A 21,462-nucleotide genomic window follows, 5' to 3' on the forward strand; every position below is an offset into this window, starting at 1 on the left:
CGCAGGCGTGCACGCCGCCGCTCCACCCCTGATGTGTATAAAAAAATAAATAAAAAAAAATGGCACCTTTGACGGAGGCTTATTTCTCCCGCTGCCGTGCGTCACTCAGCGGACCCGGGCCGCGAGCGCTTGACTGACGGGTGCGTGAATGAGGCCGAGGCTTTGGGCGGCGAAAGGTTACGCGGATGAATGCGACTCATTGTGATGTTAATGCTAGTTTTGCGTCTCAGTGAAATAATTTATGGGATTATTTGTTCCGTAACAATACTGGAGTGAGCCCTGGAGACCCAAGCTGTATGTAGCACTTAGCTTTTTAGGACAGTGGGTGACCTTCCATTTATGCGCTTATTTACGGAGAGGAAAGCGGTTCAATATCATATGCCGCTACGTCTTAACAGACATCAGCTTGTGTTTGGATTTTTGTTAAAAGTAACACAAATGGTTGTTCTATGAGAGATAACCAAAGAAAATAAAACTCACTGTCAAAAATGAGAAAATGCTATCATCTGCTGTTATGAGAGACGCAAAAACAATTCAGACCACAACAAATTATGAAAAAAGTCACAATAATTTATTCTGACATTTTGTTCAGTTACAGAGACATAGAGCTTTACAGGGTGGTGAAACCACAGACAGCGATGACCCCCTCAGAGAGGAAGCAGACAACAAATCAAGGCCTTTACAATAACAGAGAGCAACATGTTTCTAGAGCTCCTGTCTGCGGACTACACAAGAGTCTCACTGCAAATTACTGTAAATCATTAGGACATCAACGTCTAACGTAAATCCGGAGATCGCACAACGGGACTCCTTTACATATAAAACTGTTCATTTGAGCAAATACTGTGTTTTTTTCTCTTTTTTGTCAAAGCCACGCTGTATATAAAGGACATAAATCTAAAAACCCAAAGGACATCAACCACTGTCACAGAGACATGATGTTTCATATGAATTAGTTTCACACTCTAGTTTTTAACTCAAAGTCCACAATGTCTTGGTGCATTCAGAGAGTAAAAGTGGACACTGGCTACTCTTTACCAACTCTCTGAAAAAAAGAATTTGATAGTGTGTGTGTTACAATCATGGAGTGTTTACTTTGTTAACAATTTTCAAAAAAAAAAAAAAAAAAAAATGCTATACCTCCTAGTCATTTGCAACATTGGCCCAAAAAATGCTTTAATAACTTTGCTCCTCACTTATTACATTTGAATGTGTTCACGCCAGCTGTTTATTCCAAGAAAAAAAAAATGACTATGTACAGTTCACTCATTTCAGTTTAAAGTGGAAGAGTCCCTAGTGAACAACTGAAAAATAATGCAGTGGCATCTGAGATAATGAAACACAATATAGACTGGTAAGCAAACAGAAGCAGCGTGAGATGAGACCCCTCAATGCATTTGAAACAAATCCTAACACAAAAAGTGACTGTGGAGAGTGCGAGTGTGTGTGTGTGTGTGTGTGTGTGTGTGTGTGTGTGTATGTTCGTTCTGGAGGCAGGCCAGCTCAGAACTAGTTCCCAAATCCGCTCAACAAATTCAGCTCTATCTAAGAAGCGTAAATACATTTGTACACATAATGACTTGTTGTTTTCACCTGGTCACAAATTCCTATTCCCTGGTACAAGGTCACAGCTCGAGAGCCTCCTTCTCGCGGTCACATTATTGCTTACTATACAGGAGTCCACTCATAGCCAAGCCTTAAGGGCTGTGCACATCACCACCTTGGAACTGACAGGGGCATGATTAGTGTTGTGAGCATGTAGCCTGATCTGGAACCGAAACAAAGATCAGAAACGTACAATAGGGTGAGAAGGCAGCTCTGAAGCACTTAAGGCATCGCTGCTTTCAGATGGCCCAAAATGCTCACAAGAAAAAGTGGTAATGTCAAAAATCATTATATTCATAATAAAAAAAATCAGCTGTTTAAACAAGCAAGAAAAAAGGAAAGAAAAAAAAACTTTACAAATCGCTCAGTCTTCACATTACAAAGAAAAGTATCTTTCTGTGTGTGTGTGTGCGTGTGTGTGCGTGCGTGTAAGAGAGGCAGAGATACGGAGACACACAGAGTGTGTAATCTAGGGCAGATATGTTTTCATAACCAAATTGTGTGTGTGTGTGTGTGTGTGTGTGTGTGTGTGTGTGTTGGTGGGTGGGTCTCAGAGAGCAATAGCCCTTCTACAGGTCCAGAGAGGGGAGCACTATGAGTGAGCGCTCGTGGAAGTGCAATGCCTTTTGTGTGTTTTCACTGCTGGTAGTTTCCATACTGACCCTGGAAGGAAAAGAGCAAAGGTGGACATAATCAGAGGTCTGGACAACACTTGGGTGTCTGACGCAGTTCATCCTTGTGAGAATGCAGGCAGTTACTGCTACCAGAGCTATTGTATATTCTTAACAGGTGTGTTGGCATTGTTTGACCAGGAGATGGCAGCATGGCTTCAGTTATGAGGAAATTAAATGCAGAAAAAAGAGGACGTCATGAGTGCAGAAGGAGCAGCACTTGTAAGGTTAAACTATAATGCAGAGAACTCGGAATGCCATTTTCAACTTAAGACCTGAAATATTTTACATGGACATTTCTAAACAGGGGTCGAAAATGGCTTTTCATCTTTCAAAGTTGCATCCGTAATTGGATGTTTACAAGTTGCAAGACAAATAACCCTTTTTTTGAGTTCAACTGATTCACACAGTTGATCAACCTTTCCCGGTAGACACTTTATTTTGCCGTTTCGACATTTATTATTTTGTAGATCATTTGGACAAGAAATATGCTGGAAGCTTAACTGTTTTATGTTTCCCCCCCACAGAGCCTTCAATTCAAAACAGCAGCCTAGCTGTTTTTGCCCAGAATTGCTTACAAGGACCTTGAGGATTATTTCGACCCCTGATTACAAAACAATGTAAAATAAAGACAGAAAGTAGACATAATAGGAGAAGAGGGAAGTGGAGATAAATAAAAAATAAATCAAACAAAACAACAAAAGGAAACAAAATAAAAAACAAAACAAAACAAACAAAAAAAAAATCAAGGCTAGTAGTCAAAACGTCTAGATTTGATGTCGACGTCTCCACAGCAACCATTACCTTTGCTTCTTACAGATCTAGTCAGGGGTTGAAATACCCGGTCCTTTATTTCCTCATGTGTCCCTGAATATTCAAAGATAGAGATATCAAAAGGGTGGCTGTGGCCCCCGCTCAGGACCACACATATCAAATACAGGGCAACACTCAGCTCTGGTGCTGGACACTGCCCAGGGGAGACAAGAGAGGCTTCCCAGTCACAGTGGACCGTGGCCTCCCTTGGCTCTCGCCTCGTGCCACATGGGCGCTCTTTATTAAGGACGAGGTCAACATCATGCAAGCTGCATTGCCTAGGATGCTTTAGGACCAACCACTGAGAGGAAGCCCCTTTTAGCCATCTTTGCAAACCTCAGCTAGATTACTCCCACAATAAGAGTCCCACTTGCACTGTATGGATTTACAAACACACACACACACACACACATTTAAGGGCACAGAAAATCACAATAGATTTCTCTCAGCCCCTAGCATGCAATTACTTGTGCCACCTAAATAAACAATTTCCTGGTCTGACTTCATGTTAAACGTGACTTAATTACCCACAGATCACAGTAGAGATCACATATTTACAGCTACCCAAATTCTTGGTCTCATGGACTGTTCCCTGCACACTACCTAGAGAATGAGAGGGCACCAAATGTCTCTCTACATTAAGTCTGGGGGGAAAGAGAGACATCAAGAGTGACTTGTTGCTTTAGCACCTACCCCTTGGTGTGCACCTACCTGTTCATAGCCATAGGGACGCTGTTGCTGAGCTTGTGGAGGTCCTGGTTGTGGGGCCCTGTAGGCTGCGTACTGCTGGCCTTGACCCTGAGGGTAGTTAGGATACTGCCCAGGGCCTCCTTGAGATGGACCTAAGGCACGTCGAATGAAACAACACAAACAGTCAGCGGCCTTGACAAACAGTAATGAGGGGGGGGGGGGACATGTCAGGGTGAAGGCTCTTCCCAAACATCTTCATCAAGAACAGGCTCTGCACACTAATAGGGGCTCTCTCCGGTGAAGCAGCATCAAGCCGGTGATCTGTGGGTGTTTGGGCAAGAGATAAACACCCATTGCATCTGCTCTTTTAATTATATATTGTGGGGGGTCGCGTCGCATTCTCTTCCCTGTGCCTTCCCTAATGGAAGCTTCTGGGAATCGACTGTAGATCCTTCTAGCATCGCATAGATCCCCCCCAACACACACACACACACACACACGGGCACAGGGCAGAGGAAAGGGGTGGACGGTTTGGTTCCCATCTCCGGCTGGGAGTAATGAGGGCATCTGTCTGGAGCTAGCGCACTGCCCCACTAATGTGGAGACACATCAAGGAGTTGGTGAACCTTCATTAAAAACGCCCAGCCTCATTAAAACTCCCAAGCACCAGGCCGCGTGTGTGTGCTCTGGCTCACAAAAAAAGAGAACAGGGAAAAAGAAAGAGAGATAGAGAGAGAGGGTGAGAGAGGGAGAGAGAGAGAGGGGAAAAAAAAAGTTTGATTCTTCTCAGTCAAACGAGCCCACGCAGGATCGTTAGGCGCGGTGGAGGATCTTAACCTTGTGGGGGCTCAGGAGAGCGTGTTCCAGATGGTGCCGGTAGCACTGTGTGTGTGTGTGTGTGTGTGTGTGTGTGTATGCGCGCGCGTGCATGTGCGATTCTTTTGCAAGCTCGTTATTAACATGAGAAAGGCCTCTGGCTCAGCGCGAGAGGAAGCGAGTGAGGAAGTAAGAGAGAAAGAAAGAGAGGAGCTGACGGGATTAGAGGAGAGGAGGAGAGAGACAGAAAAAGAGAAAAAAAAAAAAAAAGCAGGGAGAAATGAAGACTATGAGTTCCACTCCCACTCACATTGCCTGGGGCTCTAACCCAACCACCTTTCCTCCCCCACTTTAGCCTGCTAGCGCCTGGCAAGCGGCTAGCTGTCAGTGCGTCATGTTTAAGGCTTCAACCAAGGTCTTCCCTGCGCCTCCTCCGCGCTACACGACATGGGCAATTTAGTTCTCCTCGCTCACTCCGGGCGAAGAAGTTTAATACATTAAGCTGGAAGATGTGACATTTTTATGTTCATGCAGAGAGAGAGAGAGAGAGAGAAGAAGAGGAGGAAGAGGAAGAAGAGTCTGAGGGGGTACGGATGTGCCTGTGCACGGCACAGACGGAGACAAGCTGCGGCTTCCTGGGGTGGCTAACTCACCGTAGCCTTGCTGCTGACCGGGGTAGCCCTGCTGTCCAGGATACTGCTGCTGGGGCGGGTAGCCCTGCTGTTGGGGGGGGCCCTGCTGGTAGGCCTCCTGCTGCTGGGCATACTGTGCACTTCCTGCAGGGGGCAACAGAGGACAGCTCAGGCCAGGCCTGCTGAGGGAGACCTCATCTCTGTGGACTGCAAACATGCATCTAGGCAGCATGGGTGGCCATACAATGGTCATCCATATCAGGGTAATTCTGACACACATTTCCCACAGTTTAAACAATGTTAATAAAAGAAAATAAGCTCATACCTTCCTTTGATAATCAATCTCTATAACATCCCTTCACACATTTACATTCGATCAATCCTACATGAAGCTTTTTATAACATGATTTATAAAACAGTATTCCATTATATCAACTTCATCACTCAACAAAATGCCTCTCAGAACAGGATTATATTTCCCCAAAAAAGTACTACACGAACACTCAACACATCATTACTTTGCAACAGCCATTAACCATCACACTAACATGCTTCAAACTCTTAATACAACCTCAACACTAATTACATCTACAAGTAGATGCCATAGGATAGAGCCATAAAGAAGGAGTTTGAAAAGTCTCAGAAACCAGTTCTGTTTACCAGGGTTTGTAACAAGCTTCTGTAAGTTCTTTGCTCCACCTAACGCCAGACACACAAAGTTTTTTGGTTTATTCTTTGTCATGACGTAGACATGGAAAATAGAGTGACGGCGAGCATCTCTATAAAGTGACTAGTTCACCTTAACAAAATGCATGTAACTGCAAGAAACTACCTTCAGGAGCTCCCTGCCCACCGTGACTGTACTGTTCTCCATAGTACTCCTCCTGGCCTGGGTACTGCTGAGGAGGACCTAGGTGAGGACACACAAAGGCCGGAGTTCATAGAGGCCATCGGTGGCCTTCGACGGTCAGTCGTCTGCGAAACGTCCGGATCGGCGTGGGGGCTTACCTTGCTGTGGTGGCCTGTAGGGGGGCATGGGTCTCTGGCTCATGACGTGGTTGCCCTGGTTCACCTGGCCCATCATGCCCATGGGATTCTGCTGGCCCTGGTAGTGCTGCCCGGCGCCACCAGGGGGCATGTTGTACTGCTGGGAGGGTGGCTGCTGGTGCATCATAGGACCTGAGAAGTTGTGTGTCAAATGGCAAGAAAAAGTTAAAAGAATACGAAACTGGATCAAACGCACTACGTACCTACGTACGCACTACTATAAAGTGCTCATAGTTCAGAACTTCAGACTGATCATTCAGAGATGATGATTAGCAAACAAGGCATTGGTACCTAGCCTAGAAATCTAGACGCCCCTAGCGGCAGCAAATGTAATTTGGCTGGCGGGGCAGTCTAGCAACGCTCCGTAGAGCAAGGAGCTGAAAAATGGAAAATAAAAAGCGGGCCAAACACAGCGTGTATAGAGTCAGTGGGTGGGCTTAACATAATGGTGACTGACATGCGACCAGAAGTTGCGACGGTAACGCATCCTGTTATTTGAAAACAAGAAGATGATCCGTTTAGCGTTATCCTATTGCGTGGAGAGGGAAGGTTACGCATCCTGCTACTTGAAAACAAGAAGATGATTCGTTTAGCGTTATCCTATTGCGGGGAGGGAATTTGAAAGACAACCGTTTATCCCACCCCTCCGATTGAGCCCTGTCTACGGTGAGTGTCCAGACCCTACATCTTGATGTGGGTCTGGCTCGTCAGGCTAATTGGTACCTTGACTGGGCTGCATGTTCATGCTGGGTCGAGGGCCGTAGCTTCCCATTGGCTGGCCTTGGCTCATGTTCATCTGGCCTTGAGTGGGCATGCCCTGTGAGGAGGGCACGGCGTGGTTGTAGCCGCCCATGGAGCCGTGGCTGCTGGGGGGCATGTTCATGGCACCGCTGGGCATGTTGGGGGGCTGGTTGGGCCCAGGGCCCTGCATGGGCATGTGGTTAGGGCCTGGAGAGGAGAGAGAAGATGGAGCTTGTTAACTTAAGATATGGTGGCTGTTAAGGCACTTTGCAAGAGCAGGCTGTGGATATAATGCAATACAGGTTTCATCAAGCTCAGTTAATAGCTGATCCCAGTACTCTAGCTGTCCATTTAGTGGCTGTGCTGTAGCAAAGTCAAGTCAAGTTGTGGCTCTGTAAATGGGGAAACAAGCATAGTGGCTTGGGCCTAGCCATAACAATACCAACCAATCAACACAGTGCTTCAGGGGCACAGAAGGGGATGGGTATAACTGATTGTCTGTTGAGCAAAAATATCCAAAACTTTTAGCAAAACCAAAACTGAATTGTTGTCCAAATCTGTCAACTGAACTATTTTTGCAGCCTCCTTCCTTCCACTTGTCCAACTTATGATCTCAAAATACGCTTTTTCTTCTCAATTCATTCTCATCTCTTCTTATATCTTCTAAGGGTGGTTTAAGAGAATCAGGTCAGATCTCAATAACACCTGATTTATTTCTTGTGAGACAAAGAAAATACATTTATGAGGCAAGATTTGATGAAAAAAAAAGGTGACACCAGTACTAGCAACCTATAAAACATGCTCCAAATAGTGTGGAGTGTAGGGTAACTAACTGTCTCTATAACACTAACAACAAACTATGATAGCCGTACAGAATGTTACAAACAAATGTTAAAGATGTTCAGACTGTGTTTTAAATAGAGGAAATTCTTCCTGCATTTGACCCAACTGTAGTAGGTGAACGAACAACACACACACACACACACACACACACACACAGCTGGGGTAGTGAGCGGTAAACAGTAGGTACAAAGTTCATTCACAGCTTGTGCTTTTCACTTGTTTATGTTAGTAAGTGCATTCAAGTAAACGTGTTCAGAAACAATAAAAACAACATAGCTCAACTTCAACCGAAAATCATTTGCGCAGCTTCCTCTGCAAAGCTTTGAGTGACTATGCAGCACAGGCATGCCCATGCCTCTCTTACCAGGCATCTGTCCATTCATCTGGCTCTGCATGTGTGCGGCAGGTGGGCCCTCGGAGGGCATGTTGTGTCCGTGGGGGGCCTGGGGAGGGGGGCCGCTCTGGTTCATGCCACCCGGCATAGGCATGTTCTGGGTTGGGGGCTTCAAAGGAACAGAGTGATGCTTGATAGAATGCAAATAAGGAGCTGGCTATAGTAATTACTCTGCTCCACCTGTGACATGGATTCATCATCATCATCATCATCACCACACATGAAATGTTCCGTCTGAACAGGGTCATCAAACTAAATCTCTTAACAGGCTATTTACCAAAGGGAATACCTAAAAAGCATGTACAAATGTGCACAGTGTTGTGCAAGCCATTGTCAGGCAGTCAAGCTAGGTAAAAGTTTCCAAGCGTTTCTTGAAGTTTGCTGACGGTCATGAAATGGAGTAATGCCAGAGTTTTAATGCTAAAGACTGCAAGGAGCACACACTCACTCGTGGGCTATTCAACTGAAAACATTTACTTCTGATTGTCATTACGTAGGCTGGTTCTTCTCAGCTCACCTTTAGTTCACCCTACTGGTATGGGCCTACACTAAAACTAATTTGGGAAAATATTAGCATGTTCCAACAAAGACCGCTTACATAATAACTGGACCAATTAGATGGATGTCAATAACCAGTAATACTCACAGCAGGAAGAAGAGATTGCATGTTCTGATTGGAGTCTGCTATCGTAGCCAGGTATACAAGGTTTCTGTGGAGCATCTGTTGGTACCTATTACAAAACATGAGACAAAATTAAATGTAGCCTACTGAAGGTCTGTGGAACACTGGACATGAATACAGTTTTTCACCTCACATGCCATTTGAAAAATTAAGCCACCACGAGATACCTTGGCATAAGCATTTATAGACAACTTACTGTGAACATTCAGCCGTCTTTCCTTTGCTCTGGAAATCCATTATGCACTGTATCAGTTGGTTGTTTTCATCCAGTAACTGAAAGAATGATATGGAAAATATTTCAACTGTGCTTTTGAGAAAGATTGAGATGAAAATCATAGAGAATGAATGAACACAGGACGTGATAACCGCATCATTTATAAACCTAAACTAAGTCGGATGAAAGAGCGAGTGACCAAACATGTTCATTTTATCATCGCGCTGATTTAGGTTTATTTATTCTTCATGGTGGGTTAAAGACATTGTTGGGGTAAGGGGTAAAGACATTGTTGTTCTGGGTGTTGAAAAAAAATCTGTGGCAAAACTGCAAGAGGAGAGGACAGTCCGCAAAATCTGCGTGCTGGACGAACATGTCTGCATGGCCTTTGCAGGTGAGATGAGAATTGATGCACTTTCCTTTATAATCACTGATAAAAGTTCAGTTGGAAATATCACTGCTCACATACATTAATCACCCACCCACCACAATAACCTGTTTCCAGGTTTGACTGCAGACGCACGCATTGTCATAAACAGGGCTCGAGTGGAGTGCCAGAGTCACAGACTGACTGTGGAAGACCCCGTCACAGTGGAGTACATCACAAGATACATTGCCACCCTTAAGCAGGTAAAGGCCAGTGTGGGCGCACAACACTTTAGTAAATAATGTTACTTTATTGGGACTATTAAAATGATGAAATAAATAATAACTAGAAATGCAATTCCAAGGAATTACCAGTGCATGGAAATGCAAAAAAATTTAGATATGGCTACTAAGGTGTAGCTAGGGTAAACATGGTGGTTGCATAGTTTAAAGAGAGTTGATAGTGTTAAGGTAGACATTTTAAAGCTTAAACATTCCTGTTCTAACTTAACTAATAATTTCTAACAGGTATTCTAAAATGTTAACTATGTTAACAATGCTAACCAGGTTGATAAGTTAACTTAGCATTTTTAGCATTACTGCTAGAAATCATCAGCTAACTATGCTAACATTGCTAACTATGTTAACAATGCTAACCACGTTGATTAGCTAACTTAGCTAATCATTTTAGCAGTTGTGCTAAAAATGCTAACAATGCTAACAATGCTAACCAGGTTGATTAGCTAACTTAGCTAATCATTTTTAGCAGTTATGCTAAAAATGCTAACTATGTTAACAATGCTAACTATGCTAACCATGCTAACAATGCTAACTTGCTAGTGAGGACTTTTATTTTGAAACAGTAGTTGCTAGGGTATCCATGGTGCCCACTATCAGGAATAAAGAAGTTACTGTAGTATTATCATGTTGGTTGCTATGGAAACTGTCAAAAACGCTTAATTTAAATGGTTGCTATGTTGGTTGCTAGGTACATGGAGGTTTCATTTAGTTGACTGGAGGCATAGTTGATGATAACTGACAGTTGGAATGGTTGAACAGTTAAATAGTTGAGTAGTTTCAGTGGTTTAATGATTTAATAGTGTATTATTGCAGTGAGGACTTTTATTTTGAAACAGTTGTGGACAGAGGAAACAGTTAACAGGATATGTAGTCTTCACAGAGAGATTGTATGCTTAAAGCCTGAGAGAGAGAGGGCTGCTGCAGGTGGGGCTGGCCACCTGGCATAAGATTGTAATTGCTCAACGACCTGATTGTGATGTCATAGAGGCCAATGTTAAGTCTATGGGGAAATTTTTAATAGTTTTTAATTTATAGTTCAAAAAGTATAAAAGTTACAAAGTTGAAAAATCATAGCAACCCGATCCATTAGAATACCTACGTTACAAAGTTTGAATGAAGTTTCTAAGTTAAACGGTTGAAGAGAAATTGCGGTTAGAAAAAGCTGTCAGCGGAATAATAATAAAGAAAACTAGAAATGCAATTCCAAGGAATTACCAGTGCATGAAAATGCAAAAATAGATGGATAATGTAGATATGGTTGCTAAGGTGTAGCTAGGGTAAACATGGTGGTTGCATAGTTTACAGAGAGTTGATAGTGTGAAGGTAGACAGTTTAAAGATGAAATATTCCAGCTCTAACTTAACTAGTGATTTCTATTCATGTAAAAATGTTGATTAGCTAACTTAGGTAATGATTTCTAGCAGTTACGCTAAAAATGTTAATAATGCTAGCAATGATAACTTTACTAACAATGCTAACCAGGTTGATTAGCTAACTTAACCGATGATTTCTTGCAGTAATGCTAAAAATGCTAACTATGCTAACAATGCTAACTATGCTAACAATGCTAACCAGGTTGATTAGCTAACTTAGCTAATCATTTCTAGCAGTTATGCTAAAATGCTAACTATGCTAACAATGCTAACCATGCTAACTAGCTAACTTGCTAGTGAGGACTTTTATTTTGAAACATTTGTTGCTAGGGTATCCATGGTGGCCACTATCAAGAAACAAGAAGTTACTGCAGTATAATCATGTTGGTTGCTATGGAAACGGTCATAAACACTTAATTTTAATGGTTGCTATGTTGGTTGCTAGGTACATGGAGGTTTCATGTAGTTGACTGGAGGCATAGTGGATGATAACTGACAGTTGGAATGGTTGAACAGTTCAATAGTTGAGTAGTTTCAGTGGTTAAATGATTTAATAGTGTATTATTGCAGTGAGGACCTTTATTTTGAAACAGTTGTGGACAAAGGAAGTAGTGAAACAGGATCTGTAGTCTTAATGAGATTGTATGCTTAAAGCCTGAGACAGAAGGTGCCTCTCATATATAGCGTTTACGCGTCCTCTCTCGCTCCTCACTGATCTACATAAAGATTGATGGAGCGGCAACAATGGGATAGTCTAGCCCTTCTATCTTTCTTTATGTAGATCATTGAGGATCGAGGAGCGAGGGAGGACATATAAACGCTGCTTGAGAGGGACCCACAGTAAATACTTTAAAAGTTGTATATAGTCTAATTAATGTTGATAGACAGAATGTTTAATGGATGTTGATAGGCAGATTGTTTAATAGATATTGATTGACAGTTTAATGGGTGGATGAGTGAATGGTCTGAAGAAGATGAATGGATAGAAGGTTGGATGGAATGTGCCTTATATTCTTGTTAAGAGAGACACTGATACAGCTCTCTGAGAGTAGTTGACACAGGTGTAATCAATTTAACTGGCTAGTCTTAAGAGAGCCAGAGTGTACTCTTAAGGCCTGAGACAGAGTAAATAATTTAAAAGTTGAATGTAGATAGTCTAATTAATGTTGATAGACAGAGAGTTTAATGGATGTTGATAGACAGATTGTTTAATAGATGTTGATAGACAGTTTAATGGGTGGATGAGTGAATGGTCTGAAGAAGATGAATGGATAGAATGTTGGATGGAATGTGCCTTATATTCTTGTAGAATGAAGAGACACAGCTCTCTACTGAGAGTAGTGGATACAGATACAGGTGTAATCAATTTAACTGGCTAGTCTTTAGAGAGCCAGCCTGAGACAGAGTAGATTGTTTAAAAGTTGAATGTAGAGCGTTTAATTGATGTTGATAGGCAGACTGTTTAGAATGGGTGGATGAGTGAATGGTTTGAAGAAGATGAATGGATATAAAGTTGGATGGAATTAGGAGGACTTATTTTGATACTGTTGTGCGCAGAGGATACAGGAGAACAGAACATGTAGTCTTCAGAGAGATTGTATGCACTTGTATGAGATTGTATGCTCTAGCCTGAGAGAAACTGACAGTTGGTGCCCAGGTGGCTGACCAGCTGGAGTAAGATTCTAATTGCTGCCGTGATGTCATAATGAGCAATGTTAAGTCTATGGGGGAAATTGTAATAGTTTTTAACTAATAGTTTAAAATGTATAAAAGTTACAAAGTTGAAAAATACAAAGCCCACATCGCGTAAGTAAGACCTACGTGACAAAATTTGAATGGTGTTTCTACGTTAAGCGGTTGAAGCTGAATTGGCTGCGTTAGAAGAAGAATAATAAGAAAAAGCCTAGGAAGAACAGTACAGTGCATTTTCATGCACTGTAATAATAATAAGAAGACTAGGAAGAACAGTACAGTGCATTTTCATGCACTGTAATAAAAGGGACGCAGCAGTGGGGGTAGTGGAGGATTGCAAATAACCGCACTGAGCAAAAGTCACACATACACAAATATAAATGTTGAAGTAAAGTTCAAAGAGTTATTCTATGCATACACTGTAGGCTAAGTCGGATGAAAGAGCGAGTGACCAAACATGTTCATTTTATCATCGCGCTGATTTAGGTTTATTTATTCTTCATGGTGGGTTCCCAAACAGTTAGGCTAGTCTGGAGCGGAGGAGGCCCTGATCTGGCAAGGATCTGTTCAAGCGTAGCTTGGACAATAGGCCTATATGAAGCAAACAGAACCGCGTTATTTCACTGTTTAACTCTAAATTATTTGAATGCAATCAATTATAGGCCATTTAACACGTGTGTGATTTCACGATGAACAAAAACGATCCTCCACTATGAACCCATGATACGTGCATTCACAGCTAACAAAGCGCTTGCATCAATCTGGCTTTGGAAAAACTAGGCCTCCGTTGTGGCTAGCTCGCTAAATAAGGTTGTTGAACGAAACAGTAACATTACAGCCAATGATGCATCAATCAGCCTACATTTTCTTTTGAAGCGGCGGCTGAGTTTGTAATGACCGCGCGCCGGGACTGCTACACTGTATTCAAGCTATTTCCCTCCTAACAATTTGAGTTCGAACCCTAGAAGATACATAGGTTAGGTTACCCTGGAGCTAGCAGCAGCTGCCACTATGTTTCTCCACCGTTCTATTCACATACGCAATGAAAATTAATTACCTTTTGAATGCCCGCGGGTGTTATATCACCCTTTCCGCGCGGTCTGTGAGGTGCAAACGCCACCGACATTGTGATTTTAACTATATGTGGGTTAAAACATACAATAAAATACAAATCTGTAAAACTCAAACCTCACAGCTCAAGGAAGGATGCTACTTAGTAACGTTGCATCTCACGGAGGGGGAGGTCGAAACAATACTAAAACAAATGATTCTCTCCAAAACAATTAAATGTATCAGTGTCATACAATGTGCAAAAATTTTAGACTGTTCGACACACAAATGAAACCCCTTGTTGAATGACTGTGAAAAACAATTATGAAAATATGGCACTACACTAATTACTACCTAGAAATAATGGTTTATTCCAAAGTCAACCTCCTGAGCTATGGGGTATTGGGAGATGGTATGGACTGATGAGAGGAGGGTGCATGTTGTCTGAGACGACGTCATTCTGTAGTCATATCATTAAAAAGAAAACTGATAGTAGCCTATTCGTAAATCTTTGCTATTATTGTCCTCTATAATGTATTTTCCAATAAACAAAAAGTGAACAGCCAATAAGAAAAGCAAATGTCGACAGGCAAGCTACTGAGGAATGTGTATTTCTTTTTGTGTTTACTGCGTCCTCTTTTTCCTTCTCATTTTAATTTCCTCCCTCTTTCTCTACCCCTAATTCTAACCTCCTTCTCCTCCTCCTATCATTATTATTATTCATATTATTACCTACTACCTGACCTATAAACTAGAGACTTTACTTAACTCAAATCTTATTTAACCTCCCTGTATTTTTGAACTACTTGGTTTATCCCGGCCCAAGGTTCAAAGTTCATGCGCTTGCGCAGTGTGTAGGAAGTGTACGATTTGAAAGAAGTGTTGGCTAATTCAATTCGTGCTAGTCTATGGTGCTAGTCAGCTGCATATATTTCCGGAAGCCATAAGGTAGATACTAGTCCATTCAATCTTTCACATTGGTCAGTATTTTAGTAAGTGAACACGATGGCAGCGAGATATGATAGAGCTATTACTGTATTTTCTCCCGATGGTCATCTCTTTCAAGTGGAGTACGCCCAAGAGGCTGTCAAGAAAGGATCCACGGCTGTGAGTTCAACATCATCAAAACTAACTTAACGTTAGCCCAACTACGCTCTTTAGACAACTATCTAACTGTAATTTTAGCGATGTATCAACTGACTTGCTGGCGATATTCGTATAGATTATGTGTGTATTTCAATTATGGAAAGTAATAGGCCTACTACTCTTCAGATAGCCCTCATCAGTGTTGTTAGCATAGGATGATATAACGTTACATCAACATTAGGAAGTAGGCCCATTAAGCAGTGCAGTGTAATGCTAATGGAACAATAACTGAAATAGCTATGCTTAAGTTACGTTATTATCATGCTCTCTCATTTACCAACACTCACTGACTCCGATATTATGGGAAACGTGAATCAGTTCGTTCATTGTTTAGATCTGGAGTGAGCCTAGCTTTCTTCATCCACTGTTGAGAGTTGATATGGCACTATGATCTTGAAACTATGCACCGCCTTTCAGGGCTTTTACATGATCTATCAGCTATTATTCATGAGTTGTAATTTACTGTACTGCTTGTTGATAGGTCGGCATAAGGGGTAAAGACATTGTTGTTCTGGGTGTTGAAAAAAAATCTGTGGCAAAACTGCAAGAGGAGAGGACAGTCCGCAAAATCTGCGTGCTGGACGAACATGTCTGCATGGCCTTTGCAGGTGAGATGAGAATTGATGCACTTTCCTTTATAATCACTGATAAAAGTTCAGTTGGAAATATCACTGCTCACATACATTAATCACCCACCCACCACAATAACCTGTTTCCAGGTTTGACTGCAGACGCACGCATTGTCATAAACAGGGCTCGAGTGGAGTGCCAGAGTCACAGACTGACTGTGGAAGACCCCGTCACAGTGGAGTACATCACAAGATACATTGCCACCCTTAAGCAGGTAAAGGCCAGTGTGGGCGCACAACACTTTAGTAAATAATGTTACTTTATTGGGACTATTAAAATGATGAAATAAATAATAATAAAAGGGACGCAGCAGTGGGGGTAGTGGAGGATTGCAAATAACCGCACTGAGCAAAAGTCACACATACACAAATATAAATGTTGAAGTAAAGTTCAAAGAGTTATTCTATGCATACACTGTAGGCTACAACTCTGATTTCAAATTTGGTGCAGAAATGTGAAAGAAATCCATATCCATGAGCACTTAATCTTTATTCAGCTCACAGACAACAGCCCTGGTTGGTAATTCCCGAAGTCAGCATGCTGATTGCACACTCACCCAAATTTAATCATCAGTTGTCTTGTGTTGTGTAACCTGCACACTTTATAATGGCCTTTTATTGTGACCAGTCCAAGCCATATCTATGCAATAATCATCATTTTAATCATCATCTTTTGATATGCCACACCTGTCAAGTGCTGCAGCATCTTATATTGGCAAAGGTGAAGTGCCCACTAACAAATGAAATAAATGAGACATTTGTGTGCATTGAGGGAGTGTTTTATCTACCACATATAATTTATGAAGAATGGGAGCTAAAGCAAAAGTGTTGTGCATATATATTTTTTCTCATAATATATAATATAATGTATTCAGACAGATAGACAGAGAACAACGCCTTTACACATCATCTTATCTGTGGAAATTGAGAAGCACAATTAAGACTGTGGATTTACTAAATAAAGCATTTGGGAAAGACGTATTGCAAAATAACATCATTGTGACTTCTTCCGAGTGCTGTGACATGAAAACAAATTATTTTTGATGGCCACTCTAATGTGTACAACTATCTTTTGTTTGTCCAACATTCATGTTGTATTTTCATGTTGTCTTTCAGCGTTACACTCAGAGCAATGGGCGCAGACCGTTTGGCATATCTGCTTTGATCGTGGGCTTTGATTACGATGGGACTCCCAGACTCTATCAGACAGATCCATCCGGCACCTACCACGCTTGGAAGGTGAGTGCTCAACACTGAAAACCAGACTTCAGTGGAGAAGTGGCTGCGTTAAGGAAAAGGTATAGCCCTCCGTCCCATGTGCGTGTGTGAAAGATGTGCGCCATTTTTGCCGCGGACATAATGCATACTCCAGAGACTACTTACAAGTGGAAGGTACAACCGGGACGATTGAAATGAGGGAAGAATGAAATATTTCAATTTTTTCCCGATTGGCGATAGACAGACATCATTATGGACACACATAGAACATATTAACCATAGCTGTTTCATTAGTCCTAACCCCATTGATTCTAAGTCAATGCACACATATCTCTGTTTATACTATATTTTTGCAGGTGAGATATGGAAAAGCAGTACCGGTACTATAGAAACATTATATAATTTGAAACATGTATTATTCTAGATATACATGGCATAGTGCATGGTATTTCCATAACTGCGAGATACATGCTTCACATTGACGACAATGAGTTGTTAATAGACGTTCACCAAGAAGTATAGCCCAGCAGCAATCTATCAAAGATAACACCTATTTGAAGTACCATTCATGATACGTTGTCATATTATTGAAGATGTGGGAAGTTTACATAACTTAAACTGTGTTTTTTTTCGTCCCCCGCACTGTTTTATTCGTCCCAGCCAGGAGGGAGGAATGAAACAAAATGCACGGTCGACTTCGACTTAAATAACTCCTGACTGGTTTTGTTCAGAGCTGAAAATGCAACTGTGTTTGGCAGAGGACCGATGTAGTCTGCCATTGACAAAATATTAGCTTTCAGTGTTTTACGATGTCTTTGTAAATGTGTTGGCTGCTGACGGCAGTATAGCCAAGAACAAATCATAACATCCTGCTAGTCAGAGCACTTATGACACCATATTCTTAACCTGTAACTTAAGCTTGTATGACACAGAAACAATTCCACTTGTTATTGATTAGTTCCATGACAATAAAATGAAACATTGATGAGCTCTCTAGAATAAATCCTTTTGCCAAACGGCATACGATAATCTGGTGACTAGTTTGGCCCTACTGCAAACATGCATAGTCTAGCGTCACTTTGACGCGCGGTCTTACATTTCTCGACACAAGACACGCCACGCATGCCGTAAAAATGACACACGTCACACGCTCACCAGTGCCGCATGTGCGGGACCCAGACACAGGAGTATATTCCGCGTAATACCCTTTAAAACACTCTCATGACATGACATCCCTCTTTGTACTATGTTGTCACACACCCCAGTATATTTTCACATTCCTGGAGACTATGGGTGCCTCTCATATAGGGATTTATCGGTCCTTCCTTCCTTCCTCGATCCTTGTTCACCGGAAATTGCTCACAGTTGACGTTACGAGGACATCTCATTCATGTAATTGCAACCAGAGGAGGCAAGACCGAGGACAGAGGAGGGAAGTGGAAATCCCGATACGAGAGGAAACACAAGACCATCCCACGCGGAAGTGTTATTTGAAACATTGAAACATTTCGTGCCATCCACACAGAAAAGCATTATGTCGGACCTAGTAATTTTGCAGTCATGTGTTGAGTTCAAAATACAATGTTGGGAATGTCCTTCTTCATCAGCAGAAGAACTGACTAGTTGCATACAGGTGTCGGCCTATAGCGCGTCTTTTGGATCCGCCCAAAATGGTTTTCAAAATGGTGTGTACGCAGTCGAGGACGTCACATTTGCGCATTTCATCGGACTTCGTTACTCCATCCTCCGCTCGTTCCTTTGTCGTTTCCTTCACAAAAATCATTAGTAGGAGGGGCTATGACCGGGGGAAGGATCGAGGAAGGAAGGAAGGAAGGAAGGACCGATAAATCCCTTTATGAGAGGCACCCAATGATGCGAGTGTGGATTTGAAGAAATAATACACACTCAGTTGCATAAATTGCTTGTTCCGTCCATTCAGGCTAATGCCATTGGTCGTAGTGCGAAAACTGTGAGGGAATTCCTGGAGAAGAATTACACAGAGGAGGCCATTACTGGTGACAATGAGGCCATCAAACTGGCTATTAAAGCTTTACTGGAGGTAAGGACAGGAATAGGCAATCTCTTGTTTTGATAATACAAAGCTCATTTTAAAGTCCAATTTTAACCTGAATAATCTATTCCTTGTGTTTGAAGGTGGTGCAGTCAGGTGGAAAGAACATTGAGCTGGCTATCATTAGGAGAAATCAACCACTGAAGGTACGGTTTACACACACCTAGGGCCATAATGTGTATAGCAAAAACGTCAAATGAACTGGACAACCAATATCACCCTCATGGTTAAATAACTTCAATAGATGATTTGCAAATAAAATTACAGTGGTAACTGTTATTATAGTTAGAGTATACTATGTGCAGTTGGATCAGGGGACATGCTGTACTCTATGAAACAGCAATCCAACTCTATCTCTGTCAACCAAAGCGCTCAACATCTATTTAAAATCAAGCCTTTCCAATTGCGAGTAAAAAATGTTGCTTTTAGAGCTTTCTTTCACAGGGCTGGTGTCTATGGACAGATTAAACCAACACTGACATTTTCTAGGAACAGACAGCAGGGGTTCAGTATAAAAAGGGAAATAGTTATCCACAAAATTGCCTGATCCCCTCTGTATAGGGTTAGATCTTTGAAGACGTAGGGCTGTTTTTCCTTGAAAGGGCTTGGACAAATTGTTATGAGTAGATGACACAATAAGCTCAAAGTAATGCCATCTGATATTAAAAATAAATCCCACTGTCTGTCAGGAAGCTCAAACTGAGAAGTGATTGAATAGTTCAGCTTTCATTAAAGGTTGCATGGTTTAAAATGTATTTTTGAATAAAAGATCACCAGTATGATAAAGAGACCCTTTGATCACATTTATCAAGACTGCCAGTATTGAGTTGTGTTCACACCGAGGACAATTCTGGCTCATTTCACATTTAAAAATCAAAACATTGAGTTACTGTTATTTGAAAATGATTGCTGTTCAGAGCATGTGTTAATATCCTGGAAAATCTGCACAATGATCAGCTACAGTTTAGCATGCTTCCAGTCAGTGCAACTATTGTTGAGGTTACTTAGTATGACTAGAGGGGGAAAAAACTACCTGGTCAATCTGGGTGCAGACGAATGAGCTCATTGCATTTGCTCCAGCAGATACTGGACACAACATTGCACTGAACACTTACTGTTGTTTGTGCAATAAAAGGCCATTCTTTGCTTTCTTTTCAAGGCATATTTTCAGAGCCTAATGGAAATGATCATTGTCATTGTTTCACTTGACATATCCAGCGAATTTAAGTGGATACACTGGGCACTGCCTCTTTAATACAGCAGGTTTTGTACACACCTCGTTACTGATAGGGCAGTGCTTTTGCCACACCCACCAAAGGATGGGAAACATGCATCAAAGCCTGTTGCACACCAACGCAAAACATTTTGGGCCTGAGTTCGGTGGCAAAATAGGTAGTGGGAAGCCACGTCAAGACAGGGACTCTGAAATGGGCAAGACCTCTCTGGTGAAGTGAAATTGACATGCAACCATGTTAATTTCTGATCCATCTACAGTATCTGTCTGTTATTAATGAAATTGAGCCTGACTCAGCCCACTTTGTGTCCCTGATTTACACCTGGACAAAAATTGAGCCAATCACAACCCCTTATTCAATATTGAGTGAAATGAGTGAAAAAACAGACAAACAAAAAACCTTTTCTCCCTCACTTGGCAGATAATATTGTATTACGCGCAACAAAATATTTGGGATCCTGTAACATATCTCAGTGTGGATTTAGGCTAATAGTTCTTTGTTTATTGTGTGTGTGTGTTGTGTGTGTTGCTTGAGGGTAGAGGGAGTGCTGCAACGGAATTAGCTCAAAAAGCAATTGGATGTACATACACCCTTATTAAATTCAGCCTAACAAGGTGTATCATTTTTCCCTCTATGCTGAATGTAGATTTTGGAGTCAAAAGAGATTGAAACGTTGGTGGCAGAGATCGAGAAAGAGAAAGAAGAGGAGGCTGAGAAGAAAAAACAGAAGAAGTCCTCTTGAAGCCCCAGTACTTACACTTGTCCTGATGTTTACATTTTTTTCCACAAAATGTTGGTCCTAGACGCTAGCTATTTATTTTCCACATGTAACCGTCTTAACAGTCACGTATCAGACTGAGGTTGTCGGCCTTTTCGAGTAATAAAACACCCTTTCAACATGTTACATGTGTGAGTTGTGTGATGTGGAGGAAAATGAAAGATCTGCAGACCAAGGCGTTGTCCTGGCATCTTGTCTCCAAAAACAGCACCTGTCCATCTTCAGAGCACAGTGATAATATATGACTATTTGAAGATAATATAGCATGTGAATAGTGGATTTCTGACCGCATTGGGTATACAGTATGCAGACTGCCATTGTCAGTGACTTCATTCCACAATTTTACCTTACTTCTATGTGAAGGCATGTTAGACCCTATATGAGTGACGACAGGGTGGAAAACTGTATGACCATAATAAATTGTGGACCATTTGTCTGTCTTTCTGTAATCAGGAT

General features: G+C 41.8%; 2 protein-coding genes across 12 annotated transcripts; one reads left to right on the forward strand and one right to left on the reverse strand.

Moving 5' to 3' along the window:
• Positions 1–549: 549 nt before the first annotated feature.
• ss18 (SS18 subunit of BAF chromatin remodeling complex) lies at positions 550–14,219 on the reverse strand. 11 transcript variants are annotated; one of them, XM_062530263.1, is made up of 12 exons: positions 13,937–14,205; positions 9,131–9,207; positions 8,899–8,983; positions 8,223–8,361; positions 6,998–7,222; positions 6,236–6,406; positions 6,060–6,137; positions 5,888–5,926; positions 5,249–5,371; positions 3,801–3,931; positions 3,081–3,143; positions 550–2,268 (listed from the first exon to the last, which is right to left on the reverse strand). In XM_062530263.1, exons 1-11 carry the CDS (start codon positions 14,003–14,005, stop codon positions 3,126–3,128), a joined length of 1,155 nt encoding a protein of 384 aa, XP_062386247.1. In that variant the 5' UTR covers positions 14,006–14,205; the 3' UTR covers positions 550–2,268; positions 3,081–3,125. The 11 variants fall into 11 exon arrangements, 10 of the variants coding, with proteins under 10 accessions (XP_062386247.1, XP_062386238.1, XP_062386275.1 ...); XR_009937255.1 differs by having other exon boundaries at positions 3,081–3,931; positions 13,937–14,207; XM_062530254.1 differs by lacking the exon at positions 3,081–3,143 and having other exon boundaries at positions 13,937–14,207.
• Positions 14,220–14,778: 559 nt separating this feature from the next.
• Positions 14,779–21,132, forward strand: LOC134073285 (proteasome subunit alpha type-7). Its single transcript, XM_062530315.1, has 7 exons — positions 14,779–15,036; positions 15,557–15,683; positions 15,795–15,919; positions 16,821–16,943; positions 18,862–18,981; positions 19,077–19,139; positions 20,875–21,132. The coding sequence occupies exons 1-7, from the start codon at positions 14,935–14,937 to the stop codon at positions 20,968–20,970; spliced, it is 756 nt and encodes a 251-aa protein (XP_062386299.1). The 5' UTR covers positions 14,779–14,934; the 3' UTR covers positions 20,971–21,132.
• Positions 21,133–21,462: the final 330 nt, after the last annotated feature.

Source organism: Sardina pilchardus, chromosome 2 (genome assembly GCF_963854185.1).
Source record: "Sardina pilchardus chromosome 2, fSarPil1.1, whole genome shotgun sequence".
Taxonomy (NCBI): domain Eukaryota; kingdom Metazoa; phylum Chordata; class Actinopteri; order Clupeiformes; family Clupeidae; genus Sardina; species Sardina pilchardus.